Source organism: Carassius carassius, chromosome 6 (genome assembly GCF_963082965.1).
Source record: "Carassius carassius chromosome 6, fCarCar2.1, whole genome shotgun sequence".
NCBI lineage: Eukaryota > Metazoa > Chordata > Actinopteri > Cypriniformes > Cyprinidae > Carassius > Carassius carassius.
This window is the reverse complement of record NC_081760.1, coordinates 3015391-3030020: the sequence shown is the minus strand read 5'-3', so window position 1 is coordinate 3030020 and position 14630 is coordinate 3015391. Positions and strand designations below refer to the sequence as shown.

At 37.2% G+C, this 14630-nt stretch overlaps 1 protein-coding gene across 1 annotated transcript; it reads left to right on the top strand.

Annotated features, from left to right (window-relative positions):
* The first annotated feature begins 98 nt into the window (after positions 1 to 98).
* Positions 99 to 14585, top strand: LOC132142227 (structural maintenance of chromosomes protein 2-like). The gene is made up of 24 exons (XM_059551921.1): positions 99 to 401; positions 686 to 835; positions 918 to 1040; positions 1332 to 1370; positions 1519 to 1629; positions 1730 to 1774; positions 2119 to 2352; positions 4463 to 4612; positions 4899 to 5132; positions 5874 to 6033; positions 6185 to 6302; positions 6401 to 6539; positions 6913 to 7032; positions 7131 to 7335; positions 8388 to 8523; positions 8624 to 8748; positions 10657 to 10850; positions 10981 to 11124; positions 11342 to 11536; positions 11613 to 11813; positions 12578 to 12694; positions 12812 to 12972; positions 13164 to 13311; positions 13438 to 14585. Exons 1-24 carry the CDS (start codon positions 234 to 236, stop codon positions 13618 to 13620), a joined length of 3600 nt encoding a protein of 1199 aa, XP_059407904.1. The 5' UTR covers positions 99 to 233; the 3' UTR covers positions 13621 to 14585.
* The last annotated feature ends 45 nt before the right edge of the window (positions 14586 to 14630 follow it).

Sequence of the window (14630 nt, the reverse complement as noted above, 5' to 3'; positions counted from 1 at the left end):
TACTCTCACATTTTGTCTAAATACATGCAGGATTCAAGTGAATTTCTTTGTTTGTAATTTAACTCTTAATTTATTTACGCACATAACGGCGTAGCGGAAGCGCGCCTGGCGCCAAATTTCAAGTTTGGATGGTTGAACTGAAAACAAAACCGAAGTTCTTTGAGGTGATCGCAAATAATATATCAGTTTAGCGTTTTGTTGTATACATTTTCCTCATACGGTGGTTTACCGAAATGTACATAAAGTCTATTGTACTAGAGGGCTTCAAGTCCTACGCCGAAAGGACGGAGATTAACGGATTTGATCCGTTTTTTAACGCCATCACTGGACTGAACGGCAGCGGAAAGTCAAATATACTGGACTCCATCTGCTTTCTGCTCGGGATTTCCAACCTATCACAGGTCAGTTTGAACACATTAAATATCATCTACATGTAACCATATAAATACATCTGGCAGCTTTGTGATAGAAGTTTTTAAATAGCTGTGGTTTATGCATTTATTTGTTGGTTTGTTTAATTGTTTTTGCTTAATTAAAACACTTGTATTACAACGACAACATACAAAATGCAAAAAACAGCATTAAGTAAAACAGAATAGAATACAGAGCATGATTGTTTAATTATTATGGAAGTAGGTTTAAGAGTTTGCCAGCTAATTGTAATGCCGCTTGTCAAATCTTGTAGGTTCGTGCCACTAATCTCCAAGATCTGGTGTACAAAAATGGCCTGGCTGGGATCACCAAAGCAACTGTGTCCATCACTTTTGACAACTCCAACAAGAAACAGAGTCCCCTTGGGTTTGAGACCCATGATGAGATTACCATTACACGACAGGTACGTGGCTTGTGATCAGTGTTTGCTCCACACTCTCGTTGATAACACTCATTATTGTCACATTATTGTTTGTGTTGTGCAGGTGGTCATAGGTGGACGAAACAAGTACCTCATCAACGGTGTGAACGCAAACAATCTTCGAGTCCAAGATCTATTTTGTTCAGTCGGCTTGAATGTCAACAACCCTCACTTTCTAATCATGCAGGTAACCACCATAAGAGACTGATTTAAAACTTTTCAAGTTATGTGGCCTGTAAAGATTCATTCCTATGAAATTATATTGGATGTTTATGTTCTTAACCACAGGACTTTCATTTTAAAATGAACGTGAATGGCTGATTGCTACTTTATCTGTAATGTGACAATTTGTCCTCAAAAATTTCACAAGTAAATAGGGTTCATTTTGGTTTCATATTTTTAGATAGATGAGCAATTGTACCAGTTGTAGTTACCGTTCACATTCTCACCCATCACTCCTATTGTATTTTTATTTCAGGGCAGAATCACCAAGGTCTTAAACATGAAGCCTCCAGAGGTGAGATGTGTGTCATTTGAATGTACTTGGTTGTGATCTTATCACATTTGATTGTAGTAATAAAGCTTGCAGTTGAATTGCCGTGCACTGATGGATGTACTGTAAAGTTCTAAATTGTAAAATAATTAATGCATGTTTTTATTCCCAGATTCTGGCTATGATTGAAGAGGCTGCAGGCACCAGAATGTACGAATGCAAGAAGATCAGTGCTCAGAAAACTATTGAGAAGAAAGATGCCAAGCTGAAGGAGATTCAGACTGTACATGCATTTATTTAAATGTTCTTTTTATTTATTTAAATGAGCCAACAACCAGCAGTTTCATCTAATGACGATGAAAATCTGTGTGTGTGTGTGACAGATCCTGGAAGAGGAGATCACCCCTGCTATGGAGAAGCTCAAAGAGGTTTGTGTTATTAAAAAAAGTATTGCAAGTATTTAGAAATAGTTAAGTGCACAAATATAAAATATTTTGTTGTATTGACTGCATGTTACTGTGAAACAAAGGAAATCATAATAATAAATTAATAATGAATAACTTATTTATAACTTATTGTATATGTGTATATTAGATTCACATTATAAGAAAATCATGCATTATTTATTGACACGTTTATCATATAAATTAAGTGATTAATTATTAATAAATACATGCTAGAGGCCTTACATGACTCTGTGCCAATCTTTTTCTTATACAGTATAAATGTATCATCTTTGTCACACCCTGTCTGTCTCCCTTCTTCTCCTCAGGAACGTGCGTCCTACCTGGAGTACCAGAAGCTCATGCGTGAGATCGAGCACTTGAGTCGACTGTACGTGGCGTACCTGTTTGTGTGTGCCGAGGAGACCAAACTGAAGTCCACTGAAGACCTGCAGGAGATGCAGAGCTCCGTCGCACAGCTGCAGGAGAACATGAGAGAGAACGAGGCCAAAGTGAAGGAGCTGAGCGCGGAGATACAGGAGCTGGAGCGCAGGAGGGACAAGGTAAACAGAGCAGGAGACAGAAGCAATAGTGTATGCGTTGGAAACATTCACAGGGAAATTTCAGCTTTTAATTGTTTCTCACTGTGTAATGAAGCTTCCAAACTTTTCTCCTTAGTTTCTGGTCAAATGCTTTGCAACAACCTGCATGAACAGTAACACGTGCATGCCAAAAGCACAATATAATGTATAAATGTGAAATGCTAGTCACATGATATGTAACAACCTACATTTGATTGTTTGCGTTTTAACAGTAATATAGCAGTAAAATAAGTCAGAACAGTCATTGTAACTGATACTACTTCTTTTATCTAGTTGAAATGTTTGTTTTATCTCGAAAGATGCCTTTATGATTTTATAGCATTTTAGAGAAAAGGTAAAAACAGAAAATGTATGCCACACTGAAATATATAAACAATTAGATATTGATATTTAATATTAATATTTACGGTCCAATTGTTATTGTGTTGCTTGTGTTTTTTTATTTTGTTGAGTTAAATTAAAGTCTTTTTTTTATTATTATTTTATATTATTGAATAAAACAATAAATAATTATTACAAAGCATTTTAAGTTTCGGTTTTCTTCCATTTGCATCCAGAGTTTTCGGTTTTGGCCCAGAATTTTTATTTCGGTGCATCCCTAATTTTATTTATATATATATATATATATTCCATATATATGGAAGAATATTCAGGACTTTTTTCAAAAGCAATTACAAATTACATTTTCAATTGCATTTTTCACATGTGGGAAATAATTCAAATGCAAAATTCAAATCTTGCATTAACATTTTCATTTGCTCTTTCTCGAAAGCACAGTGACTGCCACATTTCAAATGAAAAAGCAAAGTCCATTTCCAACCATATTTCCCATGTCTTACGAGTTATGAGCCTGTTATATTTAAATAGCAATATTAATTACCACATCTGCATTTTCACTCTCTCTGCGTCGTGCACGTTGATGCACATGACAAGACCATAAATGCTGCTACTCCTAGCTGTCTGCTCTAGATGACTTCACTTTACACCATCGATCTAGACGCAGCTGTCACAGAACACGATGCAACCAAGGTGAATTCATATTAATATTCATGTGCGTGCATTGGTGAACTGTCCACAGTGAGAGATCTTGAGACTTACGCAATGCTTTTTATGCCACAGGACGCTTTCTCCATAATTGATTTAAACTGTTAAAATATGAAATAATATAAAATAAGGTGGAAAATGAGTAAATATAGATTGCCACTGTTTTTTTCCAATACATCTTCCAATACAAACACGCCCCCTAGTATAGTCCCGCCTTTCACATTGATTGACAGTTTTCCGTGTAGACGTTGGAAATTCAAATGCAAAAGGAATTGCGATTCCATTTGAGTATTGGCAGGTTACATGCACGACGCAGAGAGAGTGAAAATGCTGATTTAATATTGCTATTTAAATGAACAAATGGACTTTGATTTTTCATTTGAAATGTGGCGGTCACTGTGCTGAGCAAATGAAAACGTTAATGCAAGATTTGCAAGTGCATTTGGATTATGTCACAATTTATGCACCCACATGTGGAAAACGCAATTGAAAATACAATTTGCAATTGCTTTTTTTTCTGAATATTATATATATATATATATATATATTTTTTATCATTTAAGTGGAAAGGCCACTTCGAGCTTAAACTCGAAGTCTTTTGTCAGCACTGCATGAGAATCAACAAATGGTAAGTAATAGTTTTCCTCCCATTGTTGTGGAGAAAAAAAAAAGCGTCTCTAATTAATTAGAAATTATTTGCGGTCCTGTCCATTTAAGGTCCGAAATTTGACCGCAGTCTGCTAAATGGTGTGGTGTGACCTCTGATTTAAAGAAGTAGGGCTTCTTTTACCTGGCCAGGTTTTTTAATCGTGTACTTGTCCTGTGGAGACTGAAGGTCTGTGATAGATGGTGGGATGGTGGGTAATGGACTGGCAAAAGTATTAAAATCTTTGTACGGGAAAGGATATTTGAATTTTTAATGATGCAAATTGAAACCTGTTAGAAAAGTGTGTGGTTGATTGATTTAATATTTCTATCTCCTGTTGTATTCCATTAGCATGTCTCTTTTCTGTGTCTGTCTCTTTAGGAGGTTGGGGGGGTGTTGAAGACTCTGGAAGAGACCTTGTCTGAAGCACAGAGAGTGGACACAAAGGCCCAAAGCGCTCTGGACCTGAAGAAGCAAAATCTGAAAGATGAGACCAAGAAGAGAAAGGAGCTAGTCAAAAACATGGAGGAGGTAAAACAGGGATTCGGGACTTTTGATTCCATCTATTTGCCTAAAAACTAGTTTAGAAATATCTGTGTGCTTTAAATATTTTTAAAAGTGCCCCAAAACCGAGTAAATAAAAAAGGTACAAATAGATTTACTACTCAGATGAAATTAACTGAAATAGAAAAAAATAGCATCAATTAAAGAATAACATTCGTGTTGGGTTTGAGGGAAACTATTTCATAACTCAGAATATTGCCAGAATATTTTTTTTTTACATAAATGTAAATGATTTGAACTTTCTTTGTACTAGGATAAGAAGATGATGGCAGCTAAGGAAGTGGAGGTTGCCAAGGCTGTGGACCGGCTGAAGGCTGTGCAGGAGGAAGGACAGAAGGATGCAGAAGCACTGGAGGCGGCTCAGCAGCATTTTAAGGCAGTGTCAGCTGGTCTCTCTGCCAATGAAGATGGAGCTGAAGCCACACTTAGTGGCCAGATGATGACCTGCAAGAATGACATGAGTAAAGCTGAGACGGAGGCCAAACAGGTGACCTTTTTGACCTTTAACGTCCATCTGATTATCACAGTGATGTTGAATGTTTGCCCACTGTGCCTTTAAAATGAAACTTGAAAAATTCTGTTTATTGTTCATACTGTGTTATTACTTGGATCAATAAAGTCTCATAACTCTACTGAGCAACTTTGATTATTATTATGAGAAATACATATTTTTCTGGGTTTTATGGGTCTTTTAATGCTCTTCAAGGCTTAATTTCTTTGTTCAAAAACAGCATCAAAGTAAAAGTAGTACGGTAACAATGTTGTGAAAAATTGTTACATTTAATAACCTTTCTATTTTAACACATTTTGAAATGTAATCTATGTATGTGATGTCAAAGCTGTATTTTCAGCATCATGACTACAGTCTTCAGTGTCACATGATCCTTCAGAAATCAGTTTAATACGCTGATTTGCTGCTCAAGAAACATTTCTTATTATTATCAGTGCTAAAACACAGCTGTGCTGTTTAATATTTTTGTAGAAATGATCTTTTTATGATTCTTTGATTAGAAGGTAAAAAAAAAAAGAAGTATTTCTTTGACATAGAAGTCTCTTGTAACTTTATAAATGTCTTTACTGTCACTTTGAAGCAGTTCAATGCATCCTTTCTTAATAAAAGTACTGGTATTAAAAAAGCTACTGACCTCAAACCTTTAAACAGTGATATGTCATACTGTATTATATTTTATTGAAGATTGATTGTAAGTGACTCTGTTCTGTCCCTTAGGCTCAAATGAAACTGAAACACGCTCAGCAGGAGCTGAAGACTAAGCAGGCTCAGGTCAAGAAGATGGACAGTGGCTACAAAAAAGACCAGGACACATTTGAGGCTGTGAAGAAATGCATAGAAAAGCTACAGGCTGAAATGAAGAAACTCAACTATGAAGGTACTGAATGCATTTTGAATGTGATTGTAGTGTAGTGTTATTAGGTGCATTTAACTGAAGCCCAACCAGAAATGTGCATTTTAAAATTCAAGACAGAACTGAATCATATTAGTCTAAAACATTTTCAGAGGAGATTGACTTGTGTGTTCAGATGGACGAGAGGAGGGTCTGTTGGAGCAGAAGAGGCAGTGTTCACGGGACGTCAGTCAGCTCAGAGAAACCTACGAATCCCTCATGAGCCAATTTCCCAACCTGCGCTTTGAATACACGTGAGAACATGCGAGCCATTTTCATCTAGACTCATTGCTTATGTGTGGTTTATACACTTCATTCATTGATTGAATCCATTGGTACTGTGTGTATGTAGGGACCCAGAGAAGAACTGGGACCGCTGTAAGGTGAAGGGTTTGGTGGCAAATCTTTTCACTGTGACTGATGTGTCAAACGCTACGGCTCTGGAGGTGGTTGCTGGTGGTCGACTCTATAATGTAGTGGTCGACAATGAGGTGAGGGTTTTTTGTGAGTGATCTATTCAACTGATTATAACACATTTTAATTGTTACAAATCATTTCTGTTTCATATAAATTTGTCCTTTTATTTATTAAAGAATCCTGGGAAAATGTATCACTGTTTCCACAAAAATATTAAGCAGCTCAACTTTTATAATGGCTGCTGAAAATTCAGCTTTGTCATCACTAGAAAGAAATACATTTTAAAAAGAAAATAGACAAAAAAAATGGTTATTTTAAAGTTTAATATTTCACAAAATTACTGGTTTGAATATATTTTTGATAAAAAAAATTGTCTTTTTTCAGAGACACCAGTTTGTCATTTATCTGGCAAAATGATGTTTTGTTTTTAAACTTGTCTATTTGCAGGTTACTGGAAAAAAGCTCCTGGAAAAGGGTGAACTGAAACGCCGATACACTATCATTCCTCTGAACAAAATCTCAGCACGTACCCTCAATAACAATGTAGTGCGCACTGCCAAAAACTTGGTGAGAACTCTGCTAATGAGCTGTTTTTGTTGATTTGATTATAATTGGTTTGAAAAAGTCTCAGTGGGTTTTGTTTAATTAAATGTTTTTTGTTGCAGGTCGGGCCAGATAATGTACACACAGCTCTGTCTTTGGTCGGTTATGAATCTGAGCTAAGGAAGGCCATGGAGTATGTTTTTGGGACTACACTGGTCTGTGACAGTTTGGACAATGCTAAAAAGGTTGCCTTTGACAAAGGTGTGAGTACCAAAACTGTTACGCTTGGAGGAGACGTGTTTGATCCTCAGGGGACCTTGACTGGAGGTTTGTATACGTCTGTCTATAAATCCGCAAGATGCAGAGCATAATAAAAACTGTCAATTCTCTGTTTACTAAATTACAACTCCGAATATTTGAATAATTTCACCAGAATTCCTAATGGCTTCAATCTAACTTCTATTCCTCTTGTATTGTCAGTTCTTTTTAAATTCTGATTACTGTAAAACTAATATTTTAATGAAAATGTTGGACAAATTGTGAGAAGGGAAATAGAATATATGTAATATCCCCATAAATTCTCTGAAGCTTTTTTGTTTCTTCAGCTTTTATTTTAGTATTATTGATACACTGTTACAGTCTTGAGTTGGCTTTTATTTTTGTATTTTCATTTTATTTTCATTTGTGTGTGTGTGTGTTTATAATATATATATATATATATATATATATATATATATATATATATATTCAAATTTGTAGTATTTTATTTTTATTCTATTTAACTATAACTTTTATTTTAGTCTTTTTAATACTTAAGCTTGTTTCAGTTTTAATTATTTTAGCTGACTTTAACAACACTGATTAGAGCCTGATTTTGATGGGTTTTATGAGATACACCCATAAGAATTATAGCCTTAACATACAAACAGCGTATCCAGAATTTAAGTATTTAATCTGTATTTTACGGAGCAGTCAAATATTTAATTTAGTGCTCAAATTCCAGCAATTTGTGCAGATTTACATGTTTTCAAACATGCAAATGCTGTTACACTTTTTGCTAATATTACAGTTCATGTATACTCTGGGAAACGACCCATTTGGTGTTTAAGATACAAGAACTTTCAAAGACATCTTTGCTGAACTGTGTGCATTTCACCATTATACTTCCCCTGATCTCTAGTTCTCACTTAGCATAAGCTGCTGAAAAACCCATATTGGTGCACTGCTATTTACGATTTATTTACTATTTACATATGAGTTTGTGGTCTAAATATGTTTACAAGGCACAGTAGAACATTGTGTTCTATAATAACGGTTACCTGTGTGTGTGTGTGTGTGTGTGTGTGTGTGTGTGTGTGTGTGTGTGTGTGTGTGTGTAGGTGCACGTGCTCAGACGGCCTCCGTCCTGTTTAAACTGGCTGAAGTGAAGGACCTTCAGGACAGTCTGAGGACTAAAGAGGCAGAACTCACCGCGGTGGAGTCCGAGCTCAGTAGCCTCAAGGGAACAGTTGAGAAGTTAGTCTCTGTGTCCAATATATAACTTCTCCAAATCCCCACTGACCAATCAGAACAAAAGCACAAGGCACAAGACTGAAATGTTGTTGCTCTCTTTCAGATACCGTCAGCTAAAGCAGCAGTTGGACCTGAAGACCGAGGAGGCTCAGATCCTGGAGACCAAACTCCAGCAGAGCTCCTTCCACAAGCAACAAGAGGAGCTGGAAAACCTGCGCAAGACCATCGGTACACACAAATCCCCCTCTTTGTCAAAATGGTGTTATTTCTCTTTCTGAAACTGGTGCTTTGTATAAAAGACGCAATAAACACAAAGCTCCACAGTATGGGTGATTGTTGCTGTAAGATGAATAACGGAATGACGATCAATATAACTCAAAAGGGTTTGAATTACAGTGAATAAGAACCGAATTATGCAAATTATTCAGAATTAATATTTAACACTTTATCAACTATTCGTCTACCGATAAGTTGAGGTTAGGGTATTTTATCAATTCTGGACAAAATATTATACCGTGGCCTACGGTAATAATATAATAAAATTATGATAACTGATTATGAGCAAGGTAACAGAATCTACAGTTTAAGGCAGTAACTTGTAAGCACACAGCACATGACACTGGTATGTAAAATCAAACAAGGCTTTATTGAACTACTCTAATACACACAAACTAAACTAACGAAAACACAAACATTCATTCAAACAGTGACAGAGAAAAGTGATGTTTTTAACAGAGGGGGAATGGAGTCCCAAGTATCTAGCGTTATACACTATTTCTTGACCGCAACCTGAGAGAATCAATCTACTAGCACTTTAATCTTAGTTTGTTTTCCTAATAAGATTTGCACCAGTTTCAGCCAGAATTAGGAGATATTGTGTACTTGCGTTTGGATGCTCCTTGTGGCTTTGGGTGCGTTCCCTTCTGTAACGAAGTTGCTTGAAAGGAATTCTCTGGCGCTGATTGGCTGGCAGTCGATGCGGCTTTGCCGGGTGGCGCTTCGTTCGCGAGACTTTGAGAGGGTTGACGAAGTTCAGTGAAGGCGCTTACGGAAGAGTTGATGAGTTTTGAGTGAGCTCTTGGTGGTTTGAAGAGTACAATGGAAAGTTCAGCACAAACCATAGGCAAGAGCCCAAGTCACTGCAAGCAGGGCAAAAAGCAAAGGCAAAAAGCTTGTCATTGGGTTATAAGCGTGTCCATCTGACCCGTCCTTCTTAGTGCGACAGCCAATCAGATATTGTCTTGGGCGGGACCTATTCTCTGTTCTCCGGTTGTTGCATGAAATTAGCGTAATGTCCATGTGATCGCGTGTGTCCAAACTTCTGAGAGTTTAGTTTAAACGCTTTAATAAGCAAACTTAAAAGTTTAAATATGGTGCATCCTACACATCTACTTTACATCAAAATGTTAGAAATCATTTACCCATCAAGTAGGTACCAAAATACATATACTTCCCATAGTTGAGGTGGAAGTAAATAAGGATTTAGCTGTGATAAGTGTTTAACACACAAAATTACTTGAGTAATATAAAGCATGCATAATACAGAGAATACACATTTATGAGGCAACTTCTGGTGATTATTTCCTATAACTGAGGTAGAAAACCCTACGAATAGGCTGTAATGAAAGTTAAAAACAGAAATAATTCCACAGGTTATAAAGAACATCCATGATACTTAAGAAATGTGTGAGGTAAATACTTGTAATCAATTCAGCTTATTGGAAGCAATTTTGAGACCCACAAGTGGGTTAAATTTCAGTCTATTGGTTTTTGGTGATACTGGGCCAAAGCAATACCTTTAGAACCCTTCGTTTTCTGATCAGGCTGGGGATTTATGCCTTGGGGTCACCACAGGGTTTCTTGGCCATGTGGTCTTAAGTTTGGGGAACAAAGAGAAATCTTTTCCTGCTGTCCTGGCGTCGCTGTTATGAGATTAGACAGGCACGAGAAGAGAAAGGGGGTGACATCTCCTTTAGCCATCTTGGCACCATGTTTTATGACGCACTAATGGTTCGATGGGGAATCGTTCCGAACTGTGGAATGCGGCGTTGGGTTCTTTTAATGAAATGGACTATTCAAGGATAATCCTACATTGCTTTTAATGCTATTTAAATGTCATGGTGTTTTGTTCTTTAGAGGAGTGTGAGGAAACGCTGCAGAAGACAAAGGAGGTTCAGAAGAAGGCAGAAGAGAAATACAAAGTTCTGGAGAACAAGATGAAAAACGCAGCGGCAGAGAGAGAGAAAGAACTGAAAGCAGCCCAACAGAAACTCAACCAGGCCAAAGGCAAAGCAGATGCCTACAACAAGAGACTGAAAGAGAAGCAGCAGGTACTTTCAGTTTACTATGAAACCTAATAGGCTCCAGTCCGAACAAAGTTTCACCCGGTCTACACTGGACACCGTCTAGAAGCTGTCTACACTGGATGCTTTGAAATCAGCTCTCGGTTTCTTTCTCTAGGAGGCAGATGCAGTAGCTCTGGAGTTGGAGGAGCTGAAGAGAGAACAGACTGGATATGAGCAGCAGATTCAGGCTGTAGATGAAGCTCTAAAAGCCATACAGGAGCAGATCGACACCATGACCACTGATGGTTTGGCCAGTAAGGTACAGAAACAACCTCTTTAAGAATTACCTAGATATTTTTGGGTGGACGGTTTGTTAAAAATGATCATTCTGTTAACATTTATACACTTTCCTGTCATTCCAAACCTTTATGACTTTGTACAATGGAAGACAGTTGGTACCTGAACTGTTTGGGTACACACCATTCTTTAAAATACCTTCTTTTATAACATGGATTATTTGGGTGGACTGTGTTTAGGAGGCAGTGCGTGTTGCGCAGGAGCAGCTGTCCCAGCAGAAGGAAGTGATTCTGGGACAGGAGAGAGAGATTAAAGGAAAGACCGGAGAAGCAAAGCTTCTCCGAGAGCAAAACAATGACGCGCAGCTCAAAATCAAAGAGCTGGAACACAACATCAGCAAACACAAGAAAGACAGTGCCGATGCCACAGCCAAGGTCAGAGAGGGTTAATGACACCATTAGAGACAGGCCTGTTGTAGATCAGTGTATCTAATGTTTTTGGTGTGTTCAGGTGGCCCGCATGTTAGCTGAAAATGAGTGGATCTCCTCTGAGAAGCATCTCTTTGGCCAGCCTAACACTGCCTATGACTTTAAAACCAACAATCCCAAAGAGGCTGGACAGAGGCTGAAGAGACTCGAGGAGAATAAAGACAAGCTGGAGAGAAACGTCAACCGCAGGGCCATGAACATGCTCAGTGAGGCCGAGGAGAGGGTATGACCTTTGACCTCTTAAGTGTCAGCCCTGTAAAAGATGCAAATACTTAAATGTGTCTAACATCAGAGCAAAAGAGCAGAGGTTAATCTAGGAGAACTTGAGATCATGTCTTGATCAGATTTCACTCCAGAATTAAAAGAAAGAATCGATAAATATATATTTTTTGGTTTTGACGTTTTTCTCGACAATTAAAGGTCCTTAAAAGGCATTTTTTCATTTGTTTTATTATTGCTGTCTTTTTAAGCTTAGACTATATCTTGTATATACACTACCTTTCAAAACGGTTTAGTTGGCAAGATTTTCTTTTTTTTTTTTTTTGATGATGATGATGATTTTGAAAGATATCTCACAAAAGCTGCATTTATTTGATCAAAAATACAGTATTTTAAACTCTAATTTATTCTTGTCATACAAATCTAAATGATTCGCATGCATTAGTTTTCAGCGTCACATGATCCTTCAGAAATTATTCTAATCCACTGACAAAAATAATTGTTTCTTGAGCACCTCCAAATTAATGTTGAAGATCCTGGAAAAACATTACTGCTTCCACAAAAACAGTTTAATAGAAAGCATTTAAATTAAATAGAAATCTTTTATAGTATTATAAATGCCTTTACTGTCACTTCAATAATATTGACTGACCCCCCAATTTTTTTTTTTAACATTCATTGTTTTTTTGTTTGGTAATAATCATATTGATTCTTATAATTTTTTATTATTATTTGTAAAAGGTAATAACACTGTCTGCCTTCTTTCAGTACAATGACCTGAAGAAGAAAAAGAGAATAGTTGAGAATGATAAAGCCAAAATCCTGGAAACAATTGAAGAGTTGGACCAGAAAAAGAACGAGGCTCTCAATGTGGCGTGGCAGAAGGTAAAATACCCAGCCATGACCCATTCAATATGCAACTAATTTACTAAATTACAACTAGTAAGAAAAAGATCAAACAAATATGATGCATCTCGTTCAGCACAACGTGTGTGATTGCAGGTGAATAAGGATTTTGGCTCCATATTCTCCACTTTGTTGCCTGGGGCAAATGCCCGTTTGGCTCCACCTGAGGGCTGCGGTGTCCTGGAAGGGTTGGAGTTTAAAGTGGCTCTAGGGAAAACGTGGAAAGAGAACTTGACAGAGCTCAGCGGGGGTCAAAGGTCAGCTTTTGCCAACTCTTGCTAAAAGTCATATATCGCTTGTTCCTAAAATCAATAACCATGTTGGTTATGGCTCTCCAAGTCAACATTTTCTTTGCCACAGATCCATTAGAGCATAAGATCGTGGATAAAGCTGGTTACTGCATATTTCCCTGTCCATTGATCATCTGATGTGTTTATGCGTGTTTCAGGTCTCTGGTGGCACTCTCTCTGATTTTAGCCATGTTGCTGTTTAAACCCGCTCCCATTTACATCCTGGATGAAGTGGACGCTGCTCTTGATCTCTCACACACGCAAAACATCGGACAGATGTTGAGGACACATTTTACACACTCACAGGTATTGCACATTTAAATATCAAAATTAGCAACACATTCATTTTCCTGTGCATTAGTAGCAGAACAGCTTTACCATGATTTTGTTTGATCCCAACAGAAACTGAAGTTTATTTCTTCTTCTTTGCAGTTTGTGGTGGTGTCTCTGAAAGATGGAATGTTCACCAATGCAAATGTGCTCTTCAAGACCAAGTTTGTGGATGGCGTCTCCACGGTCACTCGCACGGCACAAACCCATGAGGGAAAAGTTTTGGCCCAGCGCACCAAGGAGAAAGCCAAGGACAAACGCCAGCGACAGATACTGGCCAGCTAAATGCTTGCACAAATTTTTCAAGCCAGATGTATTAAGCTTTTATTACCTTTATTCGAGAAAATGAAATGGTATATTTAAAAATATACTTTCTGGACACAACAGATAAGTGCATCTAATGCATGAAAAAAAATAAATTACCTCTTTCCATAGCCCATTTTAAAACATTTGTTTTCACACACATTTTCTCCACATTATGGAGTGTAGTTGCTATGCTACTTTTTTATCCTGTGTATCTCAGTTTTCTCTCTCTGTATGCTATATTTCAGTATATTTGTTTGTAGGGTGATTGGTTTTTTTTGTCCTTTTCAAACTAGTTTTGTATAAATAAAATGTCAAAAAAGGTAGAGGCGTCAGAAATGATGACATACTGCCCAAAATACAGTTGAAAAATGCTGATTTAATATTGGATAAAATTTACTTTTTGCTGGATATTAACTGTAAAGCGCTCTCTAGAGGTATATCCAGTAGTTATGGATCATGGACATTAATTTATCAATATGAGAACTTTCTAAATCCACCCAATTTATCCAGCTGGTTGAGTTAGTGGTAGATTGTGAGAAAGGGGAGGGGTTTAAATACTAAATGAATGAAGAAGTCTAATATACATCACTAGGGAAAAGTCCGTTCTTTAACCAAAAGATCGAGTTCTATTGCAAGATGAGACCCAGTATAACATGCCTCTTTACAAAGATTTCATTTATCCTTTATGGAAAATATAATTTCACACATGCAAACATAGACAAAGGCAGGTTTGAGGTTTCAATTCCATTTATGTTACGAACTTCCCTTTAATTCAAGTTTAATACCTTTACACCAATCCTCATTTAAAACATTCCACTTTATTCAAAGCTTGGGCAGATCCCTGTTCCTTTTGCTTGACTTTTTGATGCCTCCTTTTCTAACAGCACTGAATGAATGAAAGCGAACTCCGTGTGGACAGTTCTTAATCGGTATCTTCACTCGTTATTTTTCTAACAGAGAAAACTTTAGTAGTCCCTCAAACCTCTCGA